Here is a 15,429-nt window from a genome sequence, read left to right on the forward strand (position 1 = left end):
TTACTGTATAAGTTTGTGTTCAGCATAATGATTTGATTTACATACATCAAGATATGGTTACCACAGTAAGTTTAGTGAACATCTATCATCTCATGTAGTTATAAAATTGAGAAAATAGAAGAAATTTCTTTGTGATCAGAAATTTTAGGCATTCTTAGCAATTTTCATGTATAACGTTCAGTAATACTAACTGTGGGCTTCCCTGGTAGCTCAGCTGGTAAAGAATCCACCTGCAATGCAGGAGAGCCCAAATCAATTCCCTGGGAAGATTCCCTGGAGAAAGGATAGGCTACCCACTCCAATATTCTTGGGTTTCCCTGGTGGCTCAGGCAGTACTAGAATCCACCTGCAAGGCAGGAGACCTGGGTTCGATCCCTGGATTGGGAGGATCCCCTGGAGAAGGGCATGGCAACCCACTCCTGTATTCCTGCCTGGAGAATCCCCATGGACAGAGGAGCCTGGTGGGCTACAGTCCATGGGATTGCAAAGAATTGGACATGACTGAGCGACTAAGCACAGCACACAATGCTAACTATTGGAGTAGGAAATGGCAACCAACTCCAGTATTCTTGCCTGGAGGATCCCATGGACAGAGGAATCTGGTGGACTACAGTGCTAATTATATTTATCAAGTTGTCCATTATATCCCTTATACTTATTTACATAATAATTGGAAGTTGTACCTTTTGACTGTCTTCATCATATTTCCTTTCCTTCCACACCTTGCCCCTGGTAACCACAAATCAGATCTGTTTTTCTATTAATGTGTTTGTTTTTGAAGTATAGTCGTAAAGAAAGTAAAAGTCACTCAGTCGTGTCTGATTCTTTGCAACCCCATGGACTATACAGTCCATGGAATTCTCCAGGACAGAACACTGTAGTGGGTAGCCTGTCCCTTCTCCAGGGGATCATCCCAACCCAGGGATCGAACCCAGGTCTCCCACATTGCAGGCAGATTCTTTACTAGCTGAGTCACCAAGGAAGCCCTGAAGTATAACTGACCTACAAAACTATGTTTGTTCTTGTTACACAATAAGTCATGTCACCATATGAAAACATTGCATAGTTATTTACTGTATTCCCCAATCTGTACATTTAATGCCCTGTGACATATATATATATATATATATATATGTATATATATATATATATTGCAACTGGAAGTTTGTTCCTATTAATCTCCCTTGTCTATTTCTTTTATTCCCTACCACTTTCTCCTCTAGCAACCATCTCTTTGTTCTCTGTGTCTAATACTCTGTTTTTGTTTTATTTGTTTGTTTTGTTTTTTATATTTTATAAGTGAAATCATACAATATTTGTCTTTCTTTGTCTGACTTGTTTCATTTAGTGTTATACCTCCAGATCCATCCATGTTGCTGAAAATGTCAAGATTTTTTATGACAGAGTAATATTCCATTATATATATATATATTTTATGACTAAGCAATATTCCATTCCATATATATATATATATATATATATATATATATATACACACACCACATCTTCTTATCCAATCATCTCTTGATGGGCAGTTAGGTTGCTTCTATATCTTGGCTATTGTAAATTTGTAAATAATGCTGCAATGAATATGGGGGTGCATTCATCTTTTCTAAGTAGTGTTTTCATTTTCTTTGGATAAATACCCAAGAGTTAGAATAGCAAGATCATATGATAGTTCTATTTTGAGGACCCTCCATACTGTTTTCCACAGTGGCTGCACAAATTTATATTGCTGCCAACAGTGTACAAGAGTCCACTTTTCTCTACATTCTCTCCAACACTTGTTATTTGTCTCTTTGATAATAGGCTTTCCAATGGGTGTAAGGTGATAGCTCATTGTGGTTTTGATTTACATTTCCCTGTTGATTAGTAATATTGAGCATGTTCTCATATACCTGTTGGCAATCTGTGTGTCTTGATTACAAAAATATCTGCTCAGAGTCTCTGTTCAGTTTTTTTAATTGGATTTTTTTTAGTGTTGAGTTGTTTGAGTTCTTTGTGTATTTGGGATATGAACTCCTTATTGGATATATTGTTTGCAAATATCATCTCCCACTTAGTAGATGGCCTTTTCATTTTGTTGATAGTTTTTCTTTGCTGTGCAAAAGCCTTTTTGTTTAATATAGTCCCATTTGTTTACTTTTGCTTATTTTTCCCCCTTTTTGCTTATATTTTTGTCTCTCTTATTTGAAGAGACAGATCTGAAAGATACTGTTGAAACTTTATGTTGAAGAGCTTATTGCCTGTGTTTTCTTCTAGAAATTTTAGGGTTTCGGTGCTTACATTTAAGCCTTTAATCAATTTTGAATTTACTTTTGTACATAGTGTGAAACAGTAGTCCAGTTTGATTCTTTTGCATGTTTTCCCAACACCATCTATTGAAGAAATTGTATTGTTCCCATTTTATATTCTTCCCTCCTTTGTCATAGATTACTCAGTCATATAAGTGAGAGTTCATTTCTGGGTTCTCTATTCTGTCCCACTGATTTATGAATCCATTATTGTGCCGTTACCTTATTATTTGGATTACTGTAGCTTTGTAGTATACTTTGAAATAAGGAAGTGTGATACACTCCAGCTTTATCCTTCTTCCTCAAAATTGTTTTGACTTGCTGGTCTTTTGTGATTCCATGCAAATTTTAAAATTATTTGTTCTAGTTCCGTGAAAAAATGTCCTTGGTATTTTGATATGTACCTTGATATGTGTCCTTGGTATTTTGATAGGGATTGCATTGAATCTGTAGATTGCATTGGGTAATATAACCATTTTGACAACATTGACTCTTCCAGTCCACGAACACAGGATATCTGTCCATCTATTTATGCATCTTGAATTTCTTTGATCAGTGTCTCATAGTTTTCCAAATGCAAGTCTTTGACCTCCTTAGTTAGATTTATTCGTAGGTATTTTATTCCTTTTGACGCAGTGGTAAATAGGATTACTTTCTTAATTTCTCTTTCTGATACTCTGTTTTTAGCATATAGAAATGCAATAGAGTTCTGTAGATTAATTTTGTATCCTGTAACTTTACAGAATTCATTTATGAGTTCTGGTAGTTTTTTGGTGATGTCACTGGGATTTTCTATGTATAGTACATGTCTTTTGCAAGCAGTGACATTTTACTTCTTCCTTTCCAACTTAGATTTCTTCTATTTTCTTTTTGTTGTCTGATTGCAGTGACTAGGACTTCCAATACTTTTGTTCAATAAAAGTGGTGAGAGTGGTCATCCTTGTCTTGTACCTAATCTTAACTTTCAGCTTTTCACTATTGGGGATGATGTTATCTGTGGGCTTGTCATGTGCTGTGCTTAGTCACTCAGTCATGTCTGACTCTTTGCAACCCCGTGGACTATAGCCCACCTGGCTCATCTGTCCATGGGAATTCTCCAGGCAAGAATACTGGAGTGGGTTGCCATGCTCTCCTCCAGGGGATCTTCCCAACCCAGGGATCGAACCCAGGTCTCCCACATTGCAGGTAGATTCTTTACCATCTGAGCCACCAAGGAAGCCCATGAATATTAGAGTGGGTAGCCTACCCCTTCTGCAGGGATCCTTCCCAATCCAGGAATAGAACCAGGGTCACCTGCATTGCAGATGGTTTTTTTTTTTTTTACCAGCTGAGCTACCAGGGAAGCCTGGGTTTGTCATATATAACCATTATTATCTTGAGCTATGTTTCTGCTATAGCCACTTTGTAGAGTTTTTTTATCATTAATGTTAATTTTTTTCAGAAGCTTTCTCTGCATTTATTGAGATGCTCATATGATTTTTATTCTTCAGTTTGTTAATGTGGTGTATTTTATTGATTAGTTTGCAGATATTGAACCTTTCTTGCATTCCAGGGATAAATCCCATTTTACCATAGTGTATGATCCTTTTAATATATTGCTGAGCTTGGATTGCTAATATTTTGTTGAGGATTTTTGCACCTATGTTCATAAGTGATACTGACTTAAAGTTTTCTTTCTTGTATGATATCTTTGTCTGGTTTTGGTATGATGGTGATACTAGCCTTGTAGAATGAGTTCAGAAGTACTCCTTCCTCCACAAGTTTTTGGATGGTTTGAGAAGGATAGGTGTTAACTCTTCTCTGAATGTTTGGTAAAATTCACCTACAAAGTCATTTGGTCCTAGATTTTTGTTTGTTAGGATTTTTTTTTAAGTTACTGATTAATTTCATTATTGGTAATTGGGCTCTTCTTATTTTTATTTCTTCCTGGTTCAGTATTGGAAGATTAGACTGTATGTTTCTAGGAGTTTATCCATTTCTTCTAGATTGTTTATTTTATTGGTGTGTAACTATTTGTAGTAATTTCTTATGATCTTTTGTATTTTTCTGCTATCTGTTATAACTTCTTTATCATTTCTGATTTTATTGGTTTGGGCCTTCTCTTTTATTCTTGATGAATCTGACTAATAATATATCAACTTGTTGTTTTTCAATGAATTAGCTCTTAGTTTCAGGGGTCAGAACCCCTCACAGCTTGGGGAGAACCTCTACAATTGTATTCATCATCCAATTGTGGATCTTCCATTCAGGAGTATGAATCTTAACTTTACTACATCTCTGCCCCCCCTACCCATCTTATTGTGAGTTCCTTCTTTATATCTGTAATTGTAGAACATCTTTTCTGCTAATCTTCCAATATTTCTCATTAATAGATGCTCAACAATGACTCACAGACTTAGAGAACAAATTTATGGTTACCAGAGGGGAAGGGAGGAAAGGTAGGGTTAGTTAGGAAATGTGGGATTGACATGTACACAATGCTATGTTTAAAATGATAGCCAACAAGGACCTACCGTGTAGCACAAGGCACTCTGCTCAGTATTATGTAACAACTTAAATGGGGAAAAATTTTGAAAAAGAATAGAAACATGTGTATGTATAACTGAGTCACTTTGCTCTACACCTGAACCATACTCCAATATGAAATTTAAAGTTAAAAAAAATACCTGCTCCATAAATAGTTGTAATTTTAGTGTGCCCATGGAAGGAGGTGAGCTCAGGGTCTTCCTACTCCACTTGATCACTCCCGCTAGTAGTGAGATTTTTTTAATCCTGTGAACTGTCCAAAAATATTTTATTTATTGTTTCAAATCTTGCATATACTAATCACTCTGATCTTCTTCCCCAAATTGGGCTAAAGGAAAGCATCCTAATATTATTTACACTGTCAATTTCCTTTATATATTTGATTCAATGAATCTTTGATCTTTATGCTAAAAGACATAATCACGATTCAAAGGAATTAGTTTTTTAATGTGGATCAGATCTTTTAAGTTTTAGTTTAAAAGAAAAAGTTTTAGTTTCATGAATACTTACGAGGTCCATGGAAGGGCTTCAGAACATCCTCTAAATCGTAATGCATAGTTTATAAATAAGTACATGTGCACTTTGTAGGAGTGTAAGATACATAGCCTTTCTCAGATTCTCAGAAGGTATATGTGTCAAAAAAAAAACAACCCTTAAAAATAACTTCTCTGGAATCATTAAATTTGCTTCACAGTCCTGTCTGTTTCTAATTAAGGAAATGTTGACATCAAAAACCTGGAAACTGTACTTGGCAGCATGGGAATCAAGATCACTGATGAGGAACTTAAAGATCTGACACAAAACCTGCCAGTCAGTGGTAAGTGTATTAGATACCATTGTCTTTTGAGCTTTGTACCTTTAACAGAGGAAGGAAAGAAATAAAGGAAATTTCATAGGAAAGATATCAAGATTGGAGGTGAGAAATTTAAAGAAGATGGGAATATACTGTTCCAGGTACTGGTGGCATGGTCAATAGAAGAGTCTTTTGAACTCTGAGAACAAGAAAGCTGGCCTCTACAAAATAACCCATCTTTTCATTATCAAATATAAGATTTGATATTTTATTGGGTAGAAAGTCAAATTTACATTTTTGAAGAAAGCATTAATTTTAATATTTATAATTTTTTCTAACCCATGTTCTTTGCTTATTTTGAATAAATGTTTATTGAATGACCATTTAAAATGCTTAACAAAATGCCCAGTACACTTATTAAGTGCTATTGCTAGTTGTTATAATCAGAAGAGGGGAGAATGTTCTTATGTTATGTTAAATCATTTTATGAGATTCATGTTATGTTTTCTGTCTTACAGTTGATAATAAAGTGTCCCTTAAAACCTTGAAGGATGAAGTAAAAGCTTTTACAGGTAGGAATTTATTATAAATGGTTTATACTAAATCATGGTTTATGATAAAAATTTAATAGTATTTCCCAATATATAATATGTGACTTATAAATTAGCATATTTTCAGTGTTCATTTTGATAAAATATTTTCATCTACTGACCAACAGATTAAGCTAACATTATCTGGGTTTTATAAGTAAAACAAAATGACTATTTCTTCATTAGAAGTCTTATATTTGATGGGTTTTTTATTCAATAAAAGTATTTCATGAGTACTTATGTGTCCAAAAACTAGATGGATAGAGTAAATGCAGAGTGAAGCATTAAACATAATAAGTTCATTGCAAACAGCTAATCACATAGTTTTAACAAAATAAAGTAAAATAGGTCATACTCTGATGATTATGTATTTTATTGTACTAATCATCTCTTGGCCTAATTGTAGATAATTGTATAACCAGATTTGCTTCTATACTATGTGGTGTTATTCTAAGTAAAGAGTAATCCCATTTATTAAGGGACAAAATCTATTTTTGATCTGACCTTTTTTAAATGACTAGTTTGTTTAAAAATTTTTTTATTTATCTATTTATTTATTTTCGACTGCGCTGGGTCTTCCTTGCTTTGCATGGGCTTTCTCTAGTTGCTGTGAGCGGAGGCTACTCTTTATTGAGGTGCACGAGTTTCTTATTGTGGTGACTGCTCTTGTTGCAGAGTACAGGCTCTATAGGCGCGTGTGCTTCAGCCGTTGTGGCTCATGGGCTCTAGAGCACAGGCTCAGTAGTTGTGGCACACGGGCTTAGTTGCCCTGTAGCTTGTGGAATCTTCCCAGATCAGGGATTGAACCCATGTCCCCTTCATTGGCATGTGGATTCTTACCCACTGTGCCACCAGGGAAGCTCTGATTTGACTTTTTATTAGGAAATCATTCATTCTGCAGCACAAGTATACTTTCAGATGATTTGAAATAATTAGCTTGGCCCTTAACGTTTTACCTATGAATATTCCATCTTTTCAAAGGAGAAAAAATTGATTCCAGTAACCTACAAAATGTTCTAAAAGACATGGGAATTGAGCTTACAGATAAGGAGCTTGAGCAACTGATGAAAACACTGCCCATTGATGGTAAGCCACGAGAATGTACCGTGCCTCCCAGGGAACTTGATCTTATGGGTCAGCATGAGCAGCTCCTAATCGTTTAATAGTACAGTTTTGCCCCAAAATGCCATAAATCAATAGAAAGGCACTTTTGACTTGAGAATAAATTTCATCATTATCTCCTCAAACACAACTTGAGTCATCTCTAAGTGACTAATACTGTCCCTCAGGTCAGCATTAGGTTTGCAATATGAACAATGAAAAATAATAAAAAAGAAAGGAATAGAACATCAGTAGAATAAAGCAAAAATATTTTTATGTATTTTGTAGTATTGCAACTGTAGGAGAGTTAAGCTAATAAATGTCTCTAATACCAAGTAATAGATAAGTTTGCTACTGTGAAAGATATTTATATTCTTAAATGTCAATATTATGGCTATAAAATAGACTAAATTTTAAAGCACATCATTAAAATGTAACTTTTTGTAATATACAATTTATAATTTTTCAGTGAATTTGTATGTCAATTTTCCAGAGATCTGAATTGTACCTTTTCTTACAGCTCATGGAAAGGTATTTCAAAACAGATTGCTGAAGGATGTGAGGAGTAACAAAAGTAAGCAAACATGGTTAGGCTTGTGAAATATCCTCCTCAAGTGTTAAATTCATATCAAGAAACTATAATACTTTATTTTGCTTCTTGTTTTGCTTCTTACATCTGTGTTTTTTCCGGGTAAAAACCTTTACTTTATCTTAGAAGGAAGTTCTCTGTTAGATTGCATTTTTCTAACTTTTTCTGAAAAAAAATTTATATAAGCAAATAAAAGAAAGATGAAAGAAAGAGATGGAGGAAAGGAAGGAGGGAGGGAGCAGAAGGAGTAGGAAGGAAGGCAAGAGGGAGAGAGGGAAAAGTTTTGCCGTTTATTCCAGATGTCACGACAAATAGAGAAAAGAATCTGAGAGTAAGCACTGAGGGGGAGAAATGCTACTCTCTAATGCTAATGCTAATCTCTACTTCTTTGTGAAGAGTACTGTCTCATTATAGTTGCTTAACTCCTATCCCACCTAACATTTTCCTGAGCAGGTGTGCTTAAGGTTTGAGGAGAGAAGTACTAATCTCGCTTTAAACTCTCTAAATTCTAACTCTGCTTGTAAAGAGCTGGAAAAATCTATTGTAGTTTTGTTCTTTGCTTGAAAATATTGGCAGTTATACCAGGTTATGATGTCATTCTCTTTTATCAGTGTATATTCATGTAACAGTAATACCTGTTACTGTCTCAAAGAGATATCTGTCGTCTTGTGTTTATTGTGGCATTATTTACCATAACCATGACATGGTATGATGGCTGAATGAATAAATAAAATGAAAATGTGGGGGCGTGTGTGTGTGTGTACACACAATGGAATATTATTCAGCCATTAAAATAGAAAGAAACCCTACCATCTGCAACACTATAAATAGAGGGTATAAGTAAATAAGTCAGAGAGAAAAAGATGGACATTTTGTGATCTCACTTACACATGGTATCTTAAAAAACTGAACTCATAGAAATAGAAAATTGGTAGTTTCCAGAGGTTTGGGGGTGGGGAGGGCAGTGGGTGAAGGTGATCAAAGGATACAAATTTCCAGTTGGAAGGTGAATAAGTTCTAGAGATGTAATGTACAGCACAATGACTGTTATTAACAATATTGTTAATACTGTATAGTATTTTTGAAAGTTAATAATGGTATAAATCTTAACAAAAGTTCTTACCTCAAAATTATAACTATGAGAAATGTGAATGCATTAACTATCCTTATTTTGGTAATCACTTTGCAGTATATACATATGTCAAATCATTATGCTGTACACCTTAAACTTGTACAATGATATATGTCAAATATTAATATATCTCAATAAACCTGAATGGGGGGAACCAATAATATCTGTTAGTTGAAAATAGTAAAATATTTATGAATTTTTAAAATATTTTAGAATCATTCCATTTTTGTTCCTTTGTCCCTTTCCTTTCATGTTTCCAAGGAGGAAAGGTTCATGTAAGTAACCTGGATACTGCGTTAGAAGCCATGGAGGTCAATCTTACAGAAGAGGAACTTGATCACCTGAAGGATCTTCTGAGTGGTGAGCATTGTGGAAAACGTGTGATTTTAAATAGAGGTTGAGCTTGAGGATTAATTATGACTGTTTCAGAGGTTTGAATTATTTGCTACCCAAAAAACAAAAAACAAACCTTTGAATAGCTTTCAGGAGAACAACAACATGGCTCCATATTTTTATCCAGTTAAAACCTGTAATTTATTTCTTTACACATTTTGGGCTGGGAATGGGTGCTAGTGAAAGAGAGAGGGGTTATTATTCTCTGGTTTTATAAAATAAGATCTGCAATGTGTGTTTCTCACTGATCCTTATATTACTGACATCAATTCGGGCTTTAACCCAATTTTTCCAGCCATTGATTCATGCATTCTTTTTGGTCACTGTAGCAAAAAATTATAAAATAATATGTATAGTGTTATTAATTTTCTAAAAAGATATGTAGTATTCTTTTGTAAACTAAGGAAAAGTCTGGAAGAATATACAGAAAGCAGTTATTAATAGTGAGGTATGGTAATGACAGTGAGAAATAAAAAGAGGGACTATTTATATGTTTGTGTATTTTTTTAATTTGTTTTGAAAGGTATGTTTAAATTTCTTTGATTCAATTTATTCTGTTTTATTTATTCTGTTTTTAATTTGAAATGAATGCAAATGATGTGTCAAGTGGTAGGGCTTTGGCTGAGTTCTTATCCACCATTTAGTTTCAGGAGATTCACTAAACTGACCACTTACATAATTCAGTTCAGTTCAGCTGCTCAGTCGTATCCGACTCTTTGCGCCAGGCCTCCCTGTCCATCACCAACTCCCGGAGTTTACCCAAACTCATGTCCATTGAGTCGGTGATGCCATCCAACCACCTCAATCCTCTGTCATCCCCTTCTCCCACCTTCAATCTTTCCTAGCATCAGGGTCTTTTCAAATGAGTCAGCTCTTCGCATCAGGTGGCCCACAGCAAACATTCCTTACAGATTAGCACTAGTCTCCATCTGCCCACTGCATCAACACGTGGCAACACAAGGTATCAATCCTTACAAATATTAGAAAAGATGTATAATTTCAAGAAATAAGTGAAAATAAAGCTGAAGGACTGCTTCAATCACACAGAGCCACTAACAAATGTGGACTTGGCAGAGTTAGACCATTTCATAATTGAGGAAGAAAAATTTTACATGATTAATAATGATAGGCCATTTGAAATAGAATAATTTGGGTTTCAAAGTATTTAAAGGAACCCTTAAAAAATCATTTTTCCAAAATTTATTTTTTATGTGTCTTTTTTCAGAGTTTAAAGTAGTCCGTGTTGCTGTTGTTGCTGTTGTTGTTCAGTTGCTGAGTTGTGTCTGACTTTTTGCAACCCCACGAACTGCAGCATGACAGGCTTCCTTGTCCTTCACTATCTCCCTGAGTTTGTTGAAACTCAGTCCATTGAGTCAATGATGCCATCCAACTATCTCATCCTCTGTCATCCCCTTCTCCCCTTGCCCTCAATCTTTCCCAGCATCAGCTGTTTTCCAATGAGTCAACTCTTCACATCAGGTGGCCAAAGTATTGGCGCTTCAGTTTCAGCATCAGTCCTTCCAAAGACTATTATTCAGGGTTGATTTCCTTTAGGATTGACTAGTTTCATCTCCTTGCTGTCCAAGAGGGACTCTCAAGAGTCTTCTCCAGCACCACAGTTTGAAAGCATGAATTCTGCGGTGCTCAGCCTTCTTTTATGGTCCAACTCTCACATCCGTACATGACTACTAGAAAAACCATAGCTTTAACTATGCGGAACTTTGTTGGCAAAGTGATGTCTCTGCTTTTTAATACACTGTCTAGGTTTGTCATAGCTTTTCTTCCAAGGAGCAAGTGTCTTGATTTCATGGCTGCAGTCACCATCTGCAGTGATTTTGGAGCCCAAGAAAGTGAAGGAAGCCATAGTGTGCAATAATCTCATTTTCTCAGAAAATCACATCCCAACACATTTTTAGAAGTCAGCATTGATTCTATGGACTAGTTATAACCTGAATTTTCTTGAATATTAGGTAAAATAAACTTATATTCATAATGCAAATTTTTATTTTTCAGTAATACCTTTTGTAGGTTATTTTTATTCATTGTTTACTGTTAAATCTTCATTTTAAGTGTATATATTTTCCTTGGTCATCTTATAGTAATAATAACTCTTAGATAAAATTACTTCCTATTCTATAGATTTTTTTCCTGAGTCATTATTATTGTTTTCCCCTGATTAAACTATATTTTACAGCCTATAAGAAGGTTGATCTGAAAAAAGTGATGGGTAGAATAGAAGATGTTACAGGTGAGGAAGAAGTTACCAAATACATATGATTTTGATTCTTTATACAATTTTGTACTTTTCCCTGTTACTTTCTATTTCTTTTTAAATTATGCTATTTTCTAGTAAAATGATTCTTAGACTTTGACTTTGGTTTATCAATGTTTTAACAACAAAACATAGTGCCACATTTTGTTAGGCCCTATGATCTAATTTTTTCCAAATTAATCTAAAATATTTACTAAAAATACATGTTGAAGGAATAAAAATAGTTTCATTACTTTGCTGGTAATCCCCCAAATAGAAAATTACGAAAATCCATTACCATGTACTGTGTTCTTTTGTGTCTACTATTAATAAAGTTAAAGAAATAAACACTTCAATTTTCTGCCATAACTGTAGCCAAACAGGACTCACTCAACTTAATATTAAGTCATTGATTAGTTAGGGCTAATAATTAAACAATAATAGATTTCATTATTATATAGAATAAATCTTTAAAATCTCACGTTACCATTTCTATTTTTTTGAAGGAGAGGAAGTTGATGTCAATGACATGGAAACAGTTCTAGGAAATATGGGAATAGAGCTCACAGCTAAAGAACTGTCAGGACTGGTGAATAATCTGCCAGTTGATAGTGAGTATTTCTAATAAACTGTAGTCATCTAGGGAATATTATTGTTAAACTGTGAAAATTTCTGAAATTACCTCTACCTCATTGCCTGTCAAAAATAATGTTTGAATCTGTGTTATGTAATCTTAAATGGTGCTGTTAGATCTTAAAATATTATCTGTGCCATTAAGTTTTAGTTTGAGAATCAACAATTGCATCACCATGACTCCTATCATCAGGATTCAATTACAGCTTTTATTACTTTTGATTCTACCAACAAATCCAAAATTTAAGTGAGAATGAATAAGAAAAAGAAAAAGAAGGGAATGATCTAATAGGGGAAAATGAAAATGTCACAAAAGAAAAGGAAAAGATGTGTTTCACCATAGTAGAGTACCAGTATCCTCACTTTATGTAATTTCATTATTTGTCAGTAAATCAGAAAATGTCTAAGTCAATTCACAAAATATGTCTTACTGAATTACTGGTTTCATACTGTCTAGGAAACTCCGCATTGTTCTTCTGTGATCTGAATAGTGCTTTCTCTTACAGAGGGAAAGGTCTATCGAAATAGGTTGCTGAATGGTATAAAGTTTCTTAAAGGTGAGTGAGAAACCATTTTATTAAATGCACATCAATCTGAGATCATCATGTTTGGCATTTATACTGTTTCCTTGTGATTAAATGGTAAACCCTGCCACTCAACACTTGTATTATTTATTTTATAGATCAACCTGTTCTTTAGGAGATCATTTCTTATGGTGTAACCTGAAAAGAATATCCATGCTCTCTTGGAATTCTCCAAATTTTGACATAGGAAGAAATTATCAGAGCCCAAGTTGACAAAAGTAAAGGGAAAACTAGGACATCCTCAGTTAAATCAGCAGCAGAGACTAGTAATCTGACATTCAGACAAAACAAAAAAACACCAAAAACCTAGAAAGTCTCTGAGGAAGTGAAGGGACCATAAAACTGAAAGAGATGGACAGGAAGCAGGCCATGATGGAGATCAGATCTAAGCAAGATTCCCACTCTTCCATCATTACATACCTCCTTCATGAAATCTGTCAAATCCGTAAACATTCCTACTACTATTAATATTTTTTATTTTAAATAATTTACTTTTTAACCTGTTTTTTTAAAATTTTTAATTGTAATGGAAAATCAGCATCCCTTAACATAACTAGAAGTTGACTCTTAAACACAGTGAAAACAAGACAATATTAGTAATATTGGAATTATTGTCACCTTGCTAAAATTTTCTGAGAAGTTATTCAATCACCTTTAAATATACTGGATATACTTCTCATGAAGATTTAGATTAAAACAATGAACTCTAATCCTAACTCCATTATTGTACTTTGTACTCCATTCTTTGTACTCTTGTAAAGCTCTCATTAGGCTTTGGTCTTTTGGATGAAAATGATAATCATAATATTACCTCAGGAATTGTTCATTGCTCAAAATTCACATTTTAGAGACATTAACTTTTTCTTTTATATCTCTTTTTATAAGGAGGGAAGATTGACTCTAGTAAAGTATACACTGTTTTGGAAAACATGGGCATGAACCTCACTGAAAAGGAACTCAAAGATCTAACACAAAATCTACCAGTTGATGGTGAGCATTTTAGATATCACTGAACCCTACGTAAAAAATACTCTTATATGTCTATTTCTAACAGTCATTTAAAATGCTTATTTGACATCAAGAATTATTATGAAAAGCTTAGAAGAAAAACTCAGATTGAAAGAAAGGACACATGCTGACTCTTGCTAGTGTCATGTGCAAATTAGAGAAAGATTTCAACGTACCTCTGCTCTTTTTACTCAGCCTTTCCTGAATGGATAGGTTTCACTTAAATCACAGTCCACCTCTTTAGCCACATTTGCTAATGCATGCCATCAGTATTTATTGAAAGGATACTTAATATCAGTATGGCTAGCTTTTATTTTATCTCTTTTAGTTCAGCTAGAGTAGACCTGTTCTCCAATGATAGCCATCGCCATGCCTAGTTACAAAATGTTTTTCTTTGACAAGATCTTTTAAGATCTATTCTCTTAGCAACTTTCAAATACGCAATACAGTATTGCTAACTATAATCACCATACTGTACATCACATCATCATAGCTTATTTATTTTATAACTAGAAATTTGCATTTATTTGTAACTAGAAATTCACTCCAGGAGATAGAGAAGGACAGGGAAGTCTGGCATGCTACAGTCCATGGAGTCACAGAGAGTCAGACATGACTCAGCATCTGAAAAACAGCAAAGAAATTTGTACTTTCAAAAAGCTAGCTTTTCTGCAGCAAATGCATGCATGCATGCTAAGTCACTTCAGTTGTGTCTGACTCTGCAACCCTTTGAACTGTAACCTGCCAGGCTCCGCTGTCCATGGGATTCTCCAAGCAAGAATACTGGAATGGGTTACCATGCCCTCCTCCAGGGGATCTTCCTAACCCAGGGGTTGAACCCAAGCCTCTTAAGTCTTCTGCATTGCAGGCAGATTTGTTACCACTAGTGCCACCTGGGAAGCCCCCTACAGCAAATAAATGCTGCTAAATTCATCTGCTGTATACAACATCGTTTTCTTACATTCCTTGCTGTATTTCTGTCTAATTTATTCCTTTTCTTACAGTTAATGGTAAAGTTGATCTGGAAAAGGTGATGAATGAAGTGAAACCTTTTTCAGGTGAGTAAGACATTAGTAAAACATGTTAAATGGAATTCACCCTGTATTATATTTTGCATAGTGTTTTCTCAATATTACAAAATAAACTTATTAATGTTGATACTTTATATATTTATTATGAAATATGTACATCTTAACTTTTCTTCTTCTTTGACTTCAGATTATCTAGGATTCAGCCATGAAAATAAGTGGTGATGTTTGAATAAAAAATTGTATTTTCTGTTATTTCCAGCAACATTATACTGGTTTTAACCAGTGTTTAGATCAGTGGTCACAAATTAGACACCCTTGAGTTTAATTCAATCTGTAGTCAAGTTTTATAAGATCTGAATTCCCTCACAATAGCTGGCATGTTTTCTTTTTGGACAAGGCATGTGCTGTCCACTTCACTATAGCCAGTTTCATTCATTTTTTCTATCTCCAGGCTCCTGCAAGCTTTTGAGTTAATAACTGCTAGTTTACATAGCCAAAATCTAG

The 15,429-nt window shown here is 34.5% G+C and overlaps 1 protein-coding gene and 1 pseudogene across 1 annotated transcript in view; both read left to right on the forward strand.

Annotated features, from left to right (window-relative positions):
- Positions 1 to 6,202, forward strand: part of EFCAB13 (EF-hand calcium binding domain 13) — a 249,822-nt gene extending 243,620 nt beyond the window's left edge. Inside the window, exons 56-57 of the mRNA XM_043900794.1 lie at positions 5,536 to 5,637; positions 6,132 to 6,202. Of these exons, the coding sequence (XP_043756729.1) occupies positions 5,536 to 5,637; positions 6,132 to 6,202 (173 nt within the window). The remainder of the gene's footprint in view (positions 1 to 5,535; positions 5,638 to 6,131) is intronic.
- A 1,026-nt stretch (positions 6,203 to 7,228) lies between these two features.
- Positions 7,229 to 15,429, forward strand: part of LOC122693251 — a 38,176-nt pseudogene continuing 29,975 nt past the window's right edge.

The sequence above is a fragment of the Cervus elaphus genome, chromosome 5, assembly GCF_910594005.1.
Source record: "Cervus elaphus chromosome 5, mCerEla1.1, whole genome shotgun sequence".
NCBI lineage: Eukaryota > Metazoa > Chordata > Mammalia > Artiodactyla > Cervidae > Cervus > Cervus elaphus.